General features: G+C 40.7%; 2 protein-coding genes and 1 long non-coding RNA gene across 8 annotated transcripts in view; 2 read left to right on the forward strand and 1 right to left on the reverse strand.

Moving 5' to 3' along the window:
* LOC114486976 (uncharacterized) overlaps positions 1-6642 on the forward strand; it is a 63594-nt gene extending 56952 nt beyond the window's left edge. Inside the window, exons 6-7 of one of the 3 annotated variants that reach the window (XR_003681500.2) lie at positions 131-266; positions 6628-6642. This is a non-coding gene — a long non-coding RNA (uncharacterized lncRNA). Of the gene's footprint in view, positions 1-130; positions 267-5537; positions 5782-6627 lie in introns of those variants that run through there. The other 2 variants (XR_003681499.2, XR_008618384.1) reach the window with 2 other exon arrangements.
* Positions 1-7832, reverse strand: part of CEP57L1 (centrosomal protein 57 like 1) — a 53601-nt gene extending 45769 nt beyond the window's left edge. Inside the window, exon 1 of one of the 3 annotated variants that reach the window (XR_447321.3) lies at positions 7533-7832. The gene's annotated coding sequence lies outside the window, so the exon portion shown is untranslated. The remainder of the gene's footprint in view (positions 1-7532) is intronic. The other 2 variants (XM_007100546.3, XM_028494565.2) reach the window with 2 other exon arrangements.
* An 891-nt stretch (positions 7833-8723) lies between these two features.
* The window catches only part of SESN1 (sestrin 1), a 116158-nt gene continuing 110498 nt past the window's right edge, over positions 8724-14383 (forward strand). Inside the window, exon 1 of one of the 2 annotated variants that reach the window (XM_007100544.3) lies at positions 8724-9277. In XM_007100544.3, coding sequence (XP_007100606.1) covers positions 8999-9277 — 279 coding nt within the window. In that variant the 5' untranslated portion in view covers positions 8724-8998. The remainder of the gene's footprint in view (positions 9278-14383) is intronic. The other variant, XM_028494577.2, reaches the window with a different exon arrangement.

The following is a 14383-nucleotide window of genomic DNA, read 5'->3' on the forward strand; positions in this document are numbered from 1 at the left end:
TTTGCAAATATTTTCTCCCATTCTGAGGGCTGTCTTTTGGTCTTGTTTATGGTCTCCTTTGCTGTGCAAAAGCTTTTAAGTTTTATTAGCTCCCATTTGTTTATTTTTGTTTTTATTTCCATTTCTCTAGGAGGTGGGCCAAAAAGGATCTTGCTGTGATTTATGATACTGTTTCTTGAGTGCCAACTGCTAATCTAAAACTTTATATTATCTCATTAAATCTTCACAACAGCCCTGGGAAGGCAGGTACTATCCTCCCTTTACAGGTAAGAAAACTAAGGTTATTTCATCTCCCACATTCAAAGTTAGTGAGGTTAAACAACTGGCCAAATTCACACTGCCAGTAAGAAGCAAAGTTGGGATTCAAACCCAAGATACTGTGACTCCAAGGTCCATGCTCTTCTCATTATTTGAATCTATAGCTACATCTCACAAAGAACAGTTAGGGTTTCATGTACAGAAGGTGTTCATAAGCAGTACTGGTCATTGTTCACCTGAATGACTCATAAGTCCCTCAAACAAGATGATTAACATGTGCAAACCTGGACTCAGTATCTTTCCATCTAAGACCGGCCTTCCTAATATATTCCCTACTCTGATTAATGGAAGGAGTTACTCTTTACCATCTGGATAGTAGTCACCCAGGCATTTCCTTTTTTTATCTCCATGATCAAACAGTCACCAAATCCCATTAAGTCTACCTGCTAAACATCACCCTTCTCTCATCATCACTCACACAGTCTTTCAGCTACTACCCTATCTCTATCCCTCGCTGTTCAGCCAAACTTCTTCAAAGAACAGTCTATATTCCATGCCGATTGTATGCTTAAGGGGAGTTCTTAATGGCAGCTTCTTAATTATACTGCTGTATAATTAGTGCCAATCATAGAGCTTGTCCATATTAGGTTTTCAATAAATACTGGACAAATTAATGCAAATATCAGGCTTTCATTCCTCCATTCTCCTGTAAGTGCACTGAAAAAGGTCATTTTCTGATAGGAAAATGTCACTGCCTTCTTTAATAAATAAAACTCAGATCCTCTGAGGTTGACAATGGAAGAAGAATCTCTACAGGCAGAAGAGGAACTTATGAGTTAAATCTACAAGCTCCAGTTCTTGTCCTTAATATTCACTTTCCCCTTGGAGATCTCATTATTGCTGTCCCTCCTCACTGGCCTCATTGGGAGAAGGGTGCTGCTCCTTTTATAATGCTAGAGCCTTTTTAGATCTATGACTATGACTCTTTCCCTTATATATCTTGATACAGCAAAGATAAAGTTATAATATTTAAATAAGACTTTACCAAAGCCAGAAGATAATCAAAGAGAAGAAAGCACAGACACCAAAAAAGTAACAAGGCAGTGAATCTTAAAAGTTAGGATTTTCTCTCTGGGGCTTTTAGGCCCTGTTCTATCATAGTTCCTGATCTACCCTCAACTGGTGAGCACTATTTTAGCACCCACCACCCAAGAATCCATGCTTACCATATCCCCTCCTTAAAGACTAAACCTAGGAAAAAGAACCCAGAAGGATCCAGAGTTACCTATCCCCACTTAAATCCTTTTATCCAAGTTGTAGTTTCCTGATCTGGAACCTACATTTTTGGTAGAGGTGAACAAGAGAAATGCCAGCCCTTTAGGAGAGACTCTCCTATCTTCAGGGAGCAGCATGGTTTTACCCTAGGCCAACCCAAGTCAATCAATCTTTATCTCAATACAGCATAGTAATTCAATATTAATATGGGAATATACGCCAGATGCATATATTATAGGATAACAGAGATTACCTACTGTCAAACCATTCAGTAACTTTAGCCTTCTAGACATGTCGGTAGCATTCTGCATATTGACTAGTCATTTCTTCTTGAAATTTTCAACCCTGGTTGCCCACTTCCTGGTTATTACCTTCCTTCTCTGGTCAGTTTCAGACTACCATGGCTCTTATTCTGCATCCTCACCATAGCCAATTGTATCTGCTCCCATGGTTATAGTATAACACTAACATAATGGTTAAGAGTAAGCTTTGGATCAACTCTAGCATTTTTTTTTTAAGCTATGTAAGGGCCAAATAATATAAGTGCAAAGCATTTAACAGACTGCCTGAACTGCAGTAAGCACACAGACATGGTAAGTTAAAAGCAAAATAAAACAAAATACTCTAATAAGCTGATAGTTATAATACATCTCTAGCTTAGACCTCACTGTTAAGCTTAACATCAATGTACACCCCTATGATGTGTGGGGCCTACAAAAACTTAGAAATAATATTACATTCAGAAAGCTAAACGATAAATCAGTACATAATGGACCAGAGCAGATATATGCAAAGTTAGCTTATAGAGACAGAATGGCTCTAAGACCAGACACTAGGCTACAATATAAATGTTTTAACATATTTAAAGACAGAATGTTTTCATCAAAAAGAAGAGCTGTCAGGAATAGAAAAAGTTAACTCAGAGGGGCAGAAACTGGAGGCAATTTAAGCTCTACTGTAGAGGTTCTCAGAGCTTAATGCTATTAAGTGACCACAACATACATCTAATTTCCTTTGTTGTTATTCCAAGCTCCTAAGCAACCTGGTGATTTCTCATATAATCTTCCTACACAGAAAACCCCTTAGTCAGAGAATCAGTATGCTATCTACTTGACAAATATCTCAAAGTATATCAATAAACTGGCATCCCGATAAATTCATCAGTCAAGTGTGTGTGTGTGTGTATCTCACAAACTATGATGCACGTAGAAAGACTGTGTTTGTAAGTGCACAAGACTTAGCAGCCCTGTATATCTTACAGTTAATACATCAATGAATTTCATAGTGAAGGCCTCTTGTTGGGAGACCAGCCAGTCAGCTTTTTCCTTGACTAGAGCACTATTCATTTAAAGCATAAATGAATGTAGAGGATAGTCGCGCATATTTACGTAGAGTATAAAGTAGAGGATATCCTCTACTTTATACTCTATGTAAATATGTGCGACTATCTTATAACAGGATGAGACATGCAGGAACATGGTAAAGATATCAGCAAATCCAATTTAATGAGGGTGAGCACTACAACTCACTAGCAATAAAAGTTTTGCTCTCTTTTTTAAAAATAAAGTTTATTTATTTAGGCTGTGCCGAGTCTTAGTTGAGGCACATGGGATCTTCGTTGTGGCATGCGGGAGCTTTAGTTGTGGCATGCGGGATCTTAAGTTGCAGCATGGGGGAATCTTTTAGTTGCGGCATGCATGTGGGATCTAGTTCCCCGACAAGGGATCAAACCCGGGCCCCCCGCATTGGGAGCGCAGTCTTAACCACTGGACCACCAGGGAAGTCCCAGTTTTGTTCTCTTTTAAAACTAATTTTCTAAAATGCTTTCATTATAAAATACCCTCCTCCATCCACTAATTATCTTGTGTTTTGTAAACAACAGGTAAATATGCAACACCTTTGAAAATTCTGACATTACATTTTTCTTCCATTCATTCTTTCATCAAATATTTATTAAGTTCATTCTGTCAGACGCTGTACTCGGAGCTGGAGATGATGTGCAAAAATTGGCACAGCTGCTGCTCTGGCCTGCTTAAGCTTTAAAAGCAGATATACTTAAGTCAAATTATCACACTGACAATCGTAAAACTACATTTGTAACTTATTAGCAAGTAAAGTATACAGCACAATAAGAGTAAGCAATAGGGGTATTTAATCAGATCAGGTAAACTCTCAGAAAGTGATATTTCAGCTAAGATCTACAGGAACAGGAGTCAAAGACTAGGCTAGAACAGCCTGGATAAAGAAAATAGTACCATACTCACTGTCTCTAGCTCTTCTCCTATTCTCTCAAATAAAACACCCTTCTGGTTTTTCTACCCTTTACTGCACTGAAACTGCTCTCAAGATCCTCAATGAGCTCTGCGTTACTGTATGCAGTGATCAGCTATCCTCATCTCACTTGACCTAGAGCGGCATTTAACATAATTTAGCATTCCTTCCTCCTCAACCACTTTCACTTGGCTTCTGGGACTCCACACTCTAGGTTTTTCTCTCGGTTCACTGGCAAATCCTGCATAGTTGCAGATAAATCCAAATCGACCCAAACTCCATGGAGTGCCTCTTTTTGTTATACCAGCTATTCTCAGTGTTTATCTACTATCAAAACACTACCGTGAAACTTAAAATTATATCTACAGGCAGATCTTTACCCTCATCTCTGGACTCATTTATCGAACTGCCTGCTCCACACCTCTACTGTAATGTCTTAGAGGCATCTCAAACGTAACACGGCCAAACTAAACTCCTGATTTACCCTGCTACCCCAACACACAAATCTAGAGACTTTCCCATGACATTGAATGGTAATTCCCTCCTAGTTGCTCAAGCTAAAAACTTGTAATCTTTGACTCTTTTACTCTCACACCTCATATCCAATCTGTCAGCAAACCTGTTGGCTATACTTTCATCATATATCCAGACTCCGGCCTCTTCCCACTGCCTCCACTGCTATCACCCTGGCCCATTACCACTACCATCTTTCACCTGGACTATTACCTTACCTTCCTATTTAGTGTCTCTGCTTCTACGCTTGCTTCTCCATGGTCCATGATCAACACAATTTAAAAGAAGTAATCAATTTAAAAAGTCAGATCATGCAACCCATCTGCTCAAAACCTTCCAATGGCTTTCTATCTCAATCAAAAAGTCAAAGTTCTTTCAATCACCTACATGACCTCCATCCTCTGTGACCTCATGTTATTCTCCTCTCCTGCCACACTGCTATTTGTCAAATGTGTGGACCCACAGGCCTTTGCACTGGCTGTTCTCTTCACAGAAACGTTCTTCCTCCAGGCATCTGCATGACTTACTCCTCCTCCTACTTCAGATCCCCTCAAATGTCCCCTTCTTGATTAGGTCTTCTCTGACCACCTTATTTAAAAGTGAACCTTGCTTCCCAAAACCTGGCACTCTCCATCCCCCTTCTGAGTTGGTTCTTATTTTTCTCCACTGCATTTGTCTTCATTTACTATACATGTCACATATTTATTGTCTATATTTCCTTAGTAAATGTAAGATTATAAGTAGGGACTTTTGTACACTGTGCTCAGTAGTATAACCTCAATGTCCTGTTATATAGTAGGCACTCAACAGATATTTGTTGAGTGAACAAATGGATAAAAAGGAATATGAGAACCAGTGACTGAAGAAACATCTGTATGGCTGAAGCACAGATAGGTGGAGACTGGTAGACTAAGTGAGGCTGAAAGGTGGAAAGGGACCAAATGACATTAGGCTTTATAAAGAAATTTTGCCTTTAAGATTAAGGCATGACATCACTAAATGGTTTTAAGAGAAATCTGAATTTTGAAACAGTTATTCTGGCTACTGTGTGGAGAACTAATGGAGAAAGGCCAGAGTGAATAATCACTATTGCAATGGTCTTGGCAAGAGATTGTGGCAGTTTAGAAAAGACTGCGCTTATGTAGATGCACGGAAAAGGATGGATTTGAAGGATATTTGGGAGACAAAATTGATAAGGCTTAATAATAATTTGGATACAGAGGTATGAAGGACATTAAGAAAGACACGGGTTCGAGTTCTGGTCCAGGAAGATCCCACATGCCGCGGAGCAACTAAGCCCGTGCACCACAACTACTGAAGCCCGCGCACCTAGAGCCCGTGCTCCGCAATAAGAGAAGCCACTGCAATGAGAAGCCCGCGCACCACAACAGAGTAGCCCCCGCTCGCTGCAACTAGAGAAAGCCCAAGAGCAGCAACGAAGACCCAACGCAGCCCGAAATAATAAATTTATTTTTTAAAAAATAATAATGCTTAGGTTTCAAATTTTCATCATAAGTGGATGGTAGTGCCCTAAAGTGAAATAGGGAACAAGCCCGCGCACCACGACAGAGTAGCCCCCGCTCGCTGCAACTAGAGAAAGCCCAAGAGCAGCAACGAAGACCCAACGCAGCCCGAAATAATAAATTTATTTTTTAAAAAATAATAATGCTTAGGTTTCAAATTTTCATCATAAGTGGATGGTAGTGCCCTAAAGTGAAATAGGGAACACTGGAAAACAATCAGATTCTCAGGTGATAACCATGCATTTGGTTTTAGGCATGTTGAGTTTGAGGTACTTTTGAGATATCCAAGAAATATCAAGAAGATGTATATAAGAAAGCTGAAAGGTGAAGCTGGATGGAGCTATACATTTAAGAGTCATAGGTGGTGGCAAAACCATGGCTATGAATGAGATCATATTCAATTACACAGCAAAAAGGAGACTCGGACTTAAGAAACTACCCTACCCTTTGTGGGCTGGACAAAGGAGGATGAGCCCCTCAAAATGAAAAAAAAAAGGAATGGCTTTTTTGGTTTTTGAAATCATACTCATAAGAAGTTCTCATTTTAAAAAATTCTGATTTAAACCAGTAACATTAGAATGTCAAAGGCTTTCCAAATTAAACCAATTCATCAGAACTATAAATCTGTTCAAGGATAGATGACTTTCAGAAACTATCTGGAAAATTCACAGTACCTTTCTCTTTGCTGCTTCAAAGTACATCAATACACAAAAAGCTATCCCTCTCAAAATATGTATGATTTTGGCTTATTGCAGTTTCCTGAAATTATCTTCTCTCTCTCACTCAGGGCCTCACCATATGCTGTTCTTTTGGCCCTCTTTCCCTGAGATGAAGATTTCCCTGACTTCCCAAGCCTGGTTTAAGTGATCTTCTTTCTAGCCATCCCAATTATATAGTACTGTATGTTTAATGTGTGTACTGTGTAGTATGTTTAACCATTAGTTTAACTAGATAACAGTTTTTTCCACTGTTGTATACTTAGTACCCAACAAGGCTAAGTTTTAAGAAACACATCTATTCTGCAAAGTGAAGGATTAAAATCTAATTTGGTTTTCAGTCCATTGACAACACTTCAAACGTCGACTTTCCTCAAGAGGAATGACTTTTTAAAATCAAACAGTAATTTGTAAACAAATGATTGAATCTTTAAAAAATACTAAATTTTGGAGATTTTTATATGTCTTTTTTCATATGGTATCCTTAAAGCCTGCAAAAATTCATATTTAGGAATACCGGGTATTCTTTCTCCTTTAGTCTCATACAAAATGGATTTGACAACTCTCTTTGAAAGCCTAGCTTGGAGTGACATTTGACTGAGCAAATAAACAACACCCCTGTGCAATGGCAAACAAAGGTGCAATTGCACAGGGGTACCTAATCCATCCCGCACGAGCCCACTTGAGACAGCGGAAGCAGAGGCAGCAGCGCGGAGCACCCGTTTCCACAGCATCCTCGTTGCCTGGCCTTATGCTGCACCCTCCGACCCTCAGGATAGCAACCATTCCCAAATTCTCGCCTCAAGGCGCCCTCGGGAATGGGCACCCGGACTAGTCCTTCCCACGCAGATTACTAACAGAAGTCTCTGGACTAAGGATACAGTCCTAGATGGCTTGGTTTCTAAAATCCCAGAGGAAATGAAGGAAGGAAAAATCCTGTCGAAGGAAAAGTGGCAACCAAGCCCACCGTGCTCACCAAACCGACGCTCTCAGTCAATCTCCGTCAACGCTAACCGTTGGCTCGCAGGCCGCCACAGGCAACGTCGCAGTGGCTCACGGGGGCTGTAGTTTCTGTCGCAAACAGAACGCGCCGGGGGCACCAAAACTATACTTCCCAGAAGTCAATGCGAGTACGCCCTGCCTTCTTAAACCTGGGTTTGGCGTAATAAAGAGACCGTTTCGATTTTTAAGCTGACCTTAAATTTAGATTCAAGAACTTGCAGGTGTACGTCTGTGCTACACTCTCTGCCGTGCTTGTGTACTTCAGCTGTCCCTTATTTTCCTTTCCCCTTGTTCAGGCCAAAGAATCCAAACCTCACAGCACAGAAAACGCCCCCAGCGCAGCTTAACTGCCTTTTAAGGCGCATGCGCGCTGCCCGCCGTCACGCAAGCGTAACGGCCGGCAGCGGTTGGCGGCCGCGCGCGGACTTGGGGTCTGGAGGTAGCCTGTGGGAGGGCGGGGTCTTTTCCAATGGCTTTGCCTCCGCGGGTCGCGTCTGCTGGGGCGGGGAACAGGGCGCAGGGGCGGGGGCGGCTACTCGTTTGTGCCGGGCGGAGAAAGGGGAGGGGCTGGGGGTGAGGACCCCATCTTCCCTCCCCGCTCCCGCCCTCTGGGCCGAGCCCCACCGATGGGGCTGGGCGAAGGGGCGGGCTCTGCGCCGCGGGCCCAGCCGCTCCACCAGCTTCGCGTCCCAGCCCCGCGCTTGGGGATTGCGGGGCCGCTCTGTGCCTGTCTGGCCTGGCGGGCGGTGGGCGAGGACGCAAGGATTGGAAAAGAAGCAGCGTCTGCCCGGGGAGTCCGGAACCGGCAGGCCGGAGACGCTTTCCCCCAACGCCGCCACCGACACAGCGGCTGCACGAGGCTGTCGACCCCCCGGGGGCGCCAGGGTCTCTGGCCGCCGGGGCCAGCAAGCCAGGGTTCGGCAAGCCTTCCCAGCCAGCGCCTGGCCGGGAGGGAGGAGCTGCGGAAGGCGGGGACTGCTGACAGAGGAGGGGCGGGGTGGGAACGCTCCAGAGAACACCGTGGCTACACAGACAAAAAACACCGAATGGCTGGTGAGCGTTCAGCTGTTACCAGCCTTTTTGGGCAGAGTACGGGTTTGACAGCTCCGCAACGTGAGGATATCCGCTGACCCCGAGAGACGGAGGAGAACACTTTCCCAACACTGCCTGTCCAGCAAAGCCAGCGCTGTAAGGTTTCAACTTTCCAACTTTTTTTTTCAGTCTGACCAGAAGACTGCCCCTCCGGGCAGAAGGAGAGGGCGAGTTCTATCTTGTAGATCGAAGACACTTCTGGCTCCAAATGTCACCCAGACGTATGTTTTCATGACGATTCGAGTTCTCTGATTTTATTCTTACATTTCTCGTTTTTAAAAATGCGAAGTGCTTTGGGGGACATGCTGAAAGGTAACTGAAGACAGCAAAGAAAAAACTCCAATTGTCATGGCTGAAGGAGAGAATGAAGTGAGATGGGATGGACTGTGCAGTAGAGATTCAACTACTAGAGAGACAGCACTGGAAAACATTAGACAGATCATTGTGAGAAAAACCGAGTGTCTTCGTTTGGTGAAAGAGACACCTTATCGCCCAGCAGACGGCCTTTCAAATGCTGTTTCTTTGGATGGGTTGAATAAGCTTCTTGCTCATCTGCTTATGCTTTCTAAGAGGTGTCCCTTTAAAGATGTAAGAGAGAAAAGTGAGTTTATTCTGAAGAGCGTCCAGGTAAGAAATAGCATTATAAGTACAACTGTTTATCTAGTAATGTGAAGTTTTACTTGCAGATATTCACTTTGCTTCAAATAGGTTGTTATAATTTGAACCACTCCACATCTTAAATTTAGACTGTTTTGTAAAACACTGAATTTGGGGTTAAAATTGGACAAGGTGAACTAAAGTAAAAGTAATTTTCAAATACAACTAAACAAGTGTTGTCTTTTAGAGAGTTTTAGCAGAAATGCATCATTCCTCCATTGGGAGATTGGGATTGACATATATACACTATTATGTATAAAATAGATAACTAATAAAAACCTGCATTAAAAAAATTTTAAAAGAAATGCATTTCTCCTGGGCAAAATATGTGAAAATTACAGTGAATTACAAATAAATACTTACTTTTCCTTATATTCATTTTTATGTGTTGTTGGGAAGTGTAGCCAGTATGCTTTTCACATTGCTACAGTGTTCTTTGTGGAAAGTTTCACCTTAAAACCCTCTAAAATGATAAAGATATTAAATGTTTCCTAGTCAGCTTGTTCGAGATAACTGGTGAAACAATTTCCTCTTGTTCTTAAAAACAAAGTAAAAAACCTGAGAATCTGTTCCCTAAATGCAACCTTTTTTTCCTGAAAGAATTATATAAAATAATAAAAGCCCATGTTATAAAGGAGCTGACATCTGCAGATTGAAAAATTGGATCCAGGTTGAGTGAATGGTAGACTGTTAATGGTCAGTTACTTAACTAGCTTTCTCTGTGTTTGCCTAAGTTGTTTCTTTTCTTTTTCACATACATACCTATTTAAGTTGTGAGTGCAAAGGTTAAAGGATGTTATAGTTTTCCTCCTGTTTGTACATATTCAATTCATCTTGTTTTATTAGAAGATTTATTAGAAGGTTTTTTTTAAGGGAAAGATTTTTAGATATTAAGAATTGTCAGAAATGGTCTTTAAGCTTATCAGTCTAAATTACTCAATCCACATGTGTTCAAAGTCATAGTATGAGAAGTTTTTTAAATTTACAATTTACTTGGGTATATATGTAAGCTAAGATGAACAGTTTTTCTATTCTGGTTTGAATTCAGTTTAAAGCAACAGAAAAATAATAATGTGTATAAAATGAACTCTAAGATCTCGGGATATTTCTTCTCACAAACACTGGAAACAATAGTTACAATTTATATTTATCCAGAGTTACTAGAGAGGAATTATTCTAGTACTTGAAGTTTACCTCTTTGAGCATCAAAAGTTATTTCTCTATCTCTTAGTGTAGTGACTACAACAACCGTTTTTTTCATAATGGGGTCATCATTATGCACATCAAGTACATACTGTTGTACAGCTGAGGGTGGAATGTATTATGTAGGACTGTATGATCCATTTTGTTTAAATTTGTGTGTTCAATTTTTATAGTCTTTCTGTTCCTTCCCTTACTGTTGGTATACTTCACTTCAGTCTCTTCCTGAATCTTTTATTTTGCTACTTTTTTAAAATATTAGAATGGGAAACCAGATAACCAATTTTGTTAAGAGTTAGATTGAAGATAAAAGTAATTAGGCTCTGGGGAGTACAGGGTCAGAGGACTAACATAATGGTAAGTAAAGTGGTACTGGTGTCAGACCTGGGCTCAGGTTCTCCTCCTTTATTAATATACTACATACCCTTGAATGAGTTAAGTTACTTGACCTCTCTTAAGCTTAGATTTCCACATCTATAAAATGGTAATAATAATACAGAGGTGTATTACTATAATAAATAATATAAATTATTATAAATGAGATGTAAAGTGCCCCATATGTAATGGATGCTGCTCTCCCCTTTCATGAAAGAAATACATGGACTATGTGATATGTATTTCAAGACTCATTCATCCTGCAAAAGGATTCAAGAATCTCTGCTGTGAAGGTTTCCCATCAATTTATGCCTTCTTTCTCATCTCTGCATCTATTGCACATTATTCCAGCTACAATTCTAACAGGCACTTTACTTATATTGGGCTCTAATCACATGTTTATGTGTCTGTCTCTCCCAGAGGGCTGTAAGTTCTCAAGAGTATTGACTGGGACCTGGAAACTACTAAATAAATACTGTTTCTTAGTCTGAATAGATGAAGTTACTAGATTAGGGAGTTTTCATCCCTACATCATTCATTCATGCCTTCATTCAACAAATGTTAATTGAACCCCTGATGAATGCCATTCTAAGAACTGAGAATCAGTGGTAACAATTTTGACATTCTACTGAAGGGAGACAGACCATAAATAAACAATATAATTTTAGATAGTAAAGGAAGACTTCCCTGAAGAGATGGCATTTAAGCAGAAATGAATAGATATTATCCAGGCAAAAATGAGATTTGTGAGAGGGACATTCCATATATAGGGAATAGTGTGTGTGAAGGCCTCATGGTAAGAGAGAGCAGGTGAATTTAGGAGTGGAAAGTAATGCAGTGTGGTTGGAGCATACAGTTTGAGGAGAGTGTGAAAGTTTAAGTACATGCTCTGGAGTCAGACCTGAACTCTACAGCCTTAGGTAAGTTACGTAATCTCTCCTTGACTCAGTTTTCTCACCTTCAGAATGAGGATGATGCTAATAGTTCCTGCCTCACAATGAGAATAAAATGAAATAATGCTTACAAAGCATAGCACAGTGCCTAGCACATAAGAAACACCCATAAAGTTAGGAATTCTGTTTTTAGGCAGGAGCCAGAGAACAGAGGATCTTGTGGGCCATGTTAGGAGTTGTAGGCTTTATCCTAGGAACAATGGGAAGCCACTGAGGGGTGTTGAGCAAGATGGTGACATGATACATGGTGTATTAGAAGCATCACTTTGGAAGCAATTTGAAGAATGGATTTCAGGGGTTGAGAGTGAATTTGCAACAGTTAGGAGGTTGTTCACTAGTCCAAAGCAAAAATGGTGGAGTAAGATGTAGTGGGCAAAGTGGAAAAAGCTGAATAGATTTGGGAGATAGCTAGGAGTTAGAACCTATGGGGTATAGTATTTAATTGGATATAGGAGATGAGGAAAATAAAATCAAGGATGGCTCTAAAGTTTCTAGCTTGAACTCCCTGGTGAATAATTAAGTCATTTTGGGAGACAAAAGAGTGGTAGAGGGTCACTTTAGGGGAATGATGAGTTCTGTTTTAGACATGTTGAGATTAAGTTGCCTATGATAAATCTGATTAGAAATAGCTCTTAAAGGGATTTCTGCCCCTGCCACCACTGTTCTACTCCTGACATTGTTATCTCTCACTTTTCTCAACCACCTTGATATCCATCCTCCACATAATTGCAGAGCTATTTATCTAAAATAAAAAGCTGACCATGTTTCTCTCCTCCCTAAAATCCTTTAGGATAGAATCTAAGCTTAAGTATGTTACTTAATGTCCAGCATCATCTGGCGTCCACTTAACACTGTAGCCTCACTTCTCTCACTCTAGGCCTCACAAGGGAAACAAAATAATGTAGTGCTCCGTAATGCCTTCTGTTATTCACTAGTAAGCAGCAAAAGCTGAACTGCATTTGCAGTTCTTGCAGCTGTTCCTGAAGGGGCCCTTAATTGCTATAGGTCAGCTCAGAGGAGTATGGTCAGGGAGAGATGGTAGGGTGGTGGTAGGACGGATTCAACTCAGAATGGCTAAACATGTAAAAAATTGGCACATTGAGAGATAGCATTCTCTGTTTGTATTCCTGTTCTCAATTTATTGATTTCAAGTCAGCACACTTAAATCTGTTCAACACATTTTTGAGAACTGTTCTGTGCCAGGCACTATAGTCAGGACTGGAAGATCAATTAGATTTGTTCCCTGTTTTAGAGGAAGGTCTTCTGTTCTCATAAGAGGTTTTAGTTGTGCTGTTTGTTTGTTTGTTTACACCATAATACCTTTTGGATATGCCTGATTCCCTAAGCAAACGAATGGAGTGGCCCAATATACTATTAGAGTCCACTGGTGAGCTATTGTCTTTATGATACATGTAATTAAGGGGGAAAATGTGAGAATGTGTGTATTCATCAAAACATTATGAGGAGTATCCAAAATAGCCAAGTACTTTTCCAAGAGTAGTCATTTGATCCTTTTCATTTCTATACCATGACAAAGGAAAACAAATTTTCTTATATGCCTGTCAGCAATTAACACTATCTGAAAGTAACTTGGCTTAAGGTAGAAAACTTAGACCAAGTTAAGGAAGTATTTATCTTAAGTGGGATGGAGGAGACTTTCATTCAGTAAAGTGATTGTTACCCCCCAGGGAGAAATGAAACTTTAGTTGTTGGGTATGGTGCACATTTATAGCTGTAGAGTTGCAGTTGGAGTATCCAGTTGGTATCCATTGGGTAATATATAGTTTGTAGGTTTAACAGTAAGAGGTTAGTAAACCTCCTGTTGTTCACATAATGAGTCTGGAAGTTAGGCCATTTCAAGCCTGAAAGATTGGTTCATTAGCTGAACTACGTTACCTTTCTTGCCTTTTATCTTTTGTTCTACAGGCACCATGTGCAGTCATTGACCATTTGCAGCTAAGAGGAAAAAGAGTTTTTTTCCCATGCGTCTATCAGGGAAAAAAAGCTTTCCCCAGAAACCCTCCAGCAGACTTCTTCTCAGTTTCTATTGACCAGTGTCACATGCCCTTTACTAAGCCAGTAACTGGCAAGGAAATTGGGCATTTCTATTTTTGGTTTGCATTAATCCACATTCAGCCCCTAAGAGCCAGGAGAGCCCCCATCATGTGAACAAAGACTTCTGTTGGTGAGGAAGAAGAGGGACAGAAGACAGGTTTAGTCAGAGGCTGCCAATAAAACTCTTATCTAACTAGATAATATATTGCTTTGGTCTAGGTATAATTTAGATTCTATTAGATTGGAAACGTAACTAATTTATAATGATGCTATAAAATATAACAGATTCGGAACATTCTAGAAGCAGATTTGGCTTTTTAAGATGATTGGTTTTTTTTTTTGTTTGGTTTTTTTTTTTGCAGTACGCGGGCCTCTCACTGTTGTGGCCTCTCCCGTTGCGGAGCACAGGCTCCGGACGCGCAGGCTCAGCGGCCATGGCTCACGGGCCCAGCCGCTTCGCGGCATGTGGGATCTTCCCGGACCGGGGCACGAA

Source organism: Physeter macrocephalus, chromosome 10, assembly GCF_002837175.3.
Source record: "Physeter macrocephalus isolate SW-GA chromosome 10, ASM283717v5, whole genome shotgun sequence".
Classification (NCBI taxonomy): domain Eukaryota; kingdom Metazoa; phylum Chordata; class Mammalia; order Artiodactyla; family Physeteridae; genus Physeter; species Physeter macrocephalus.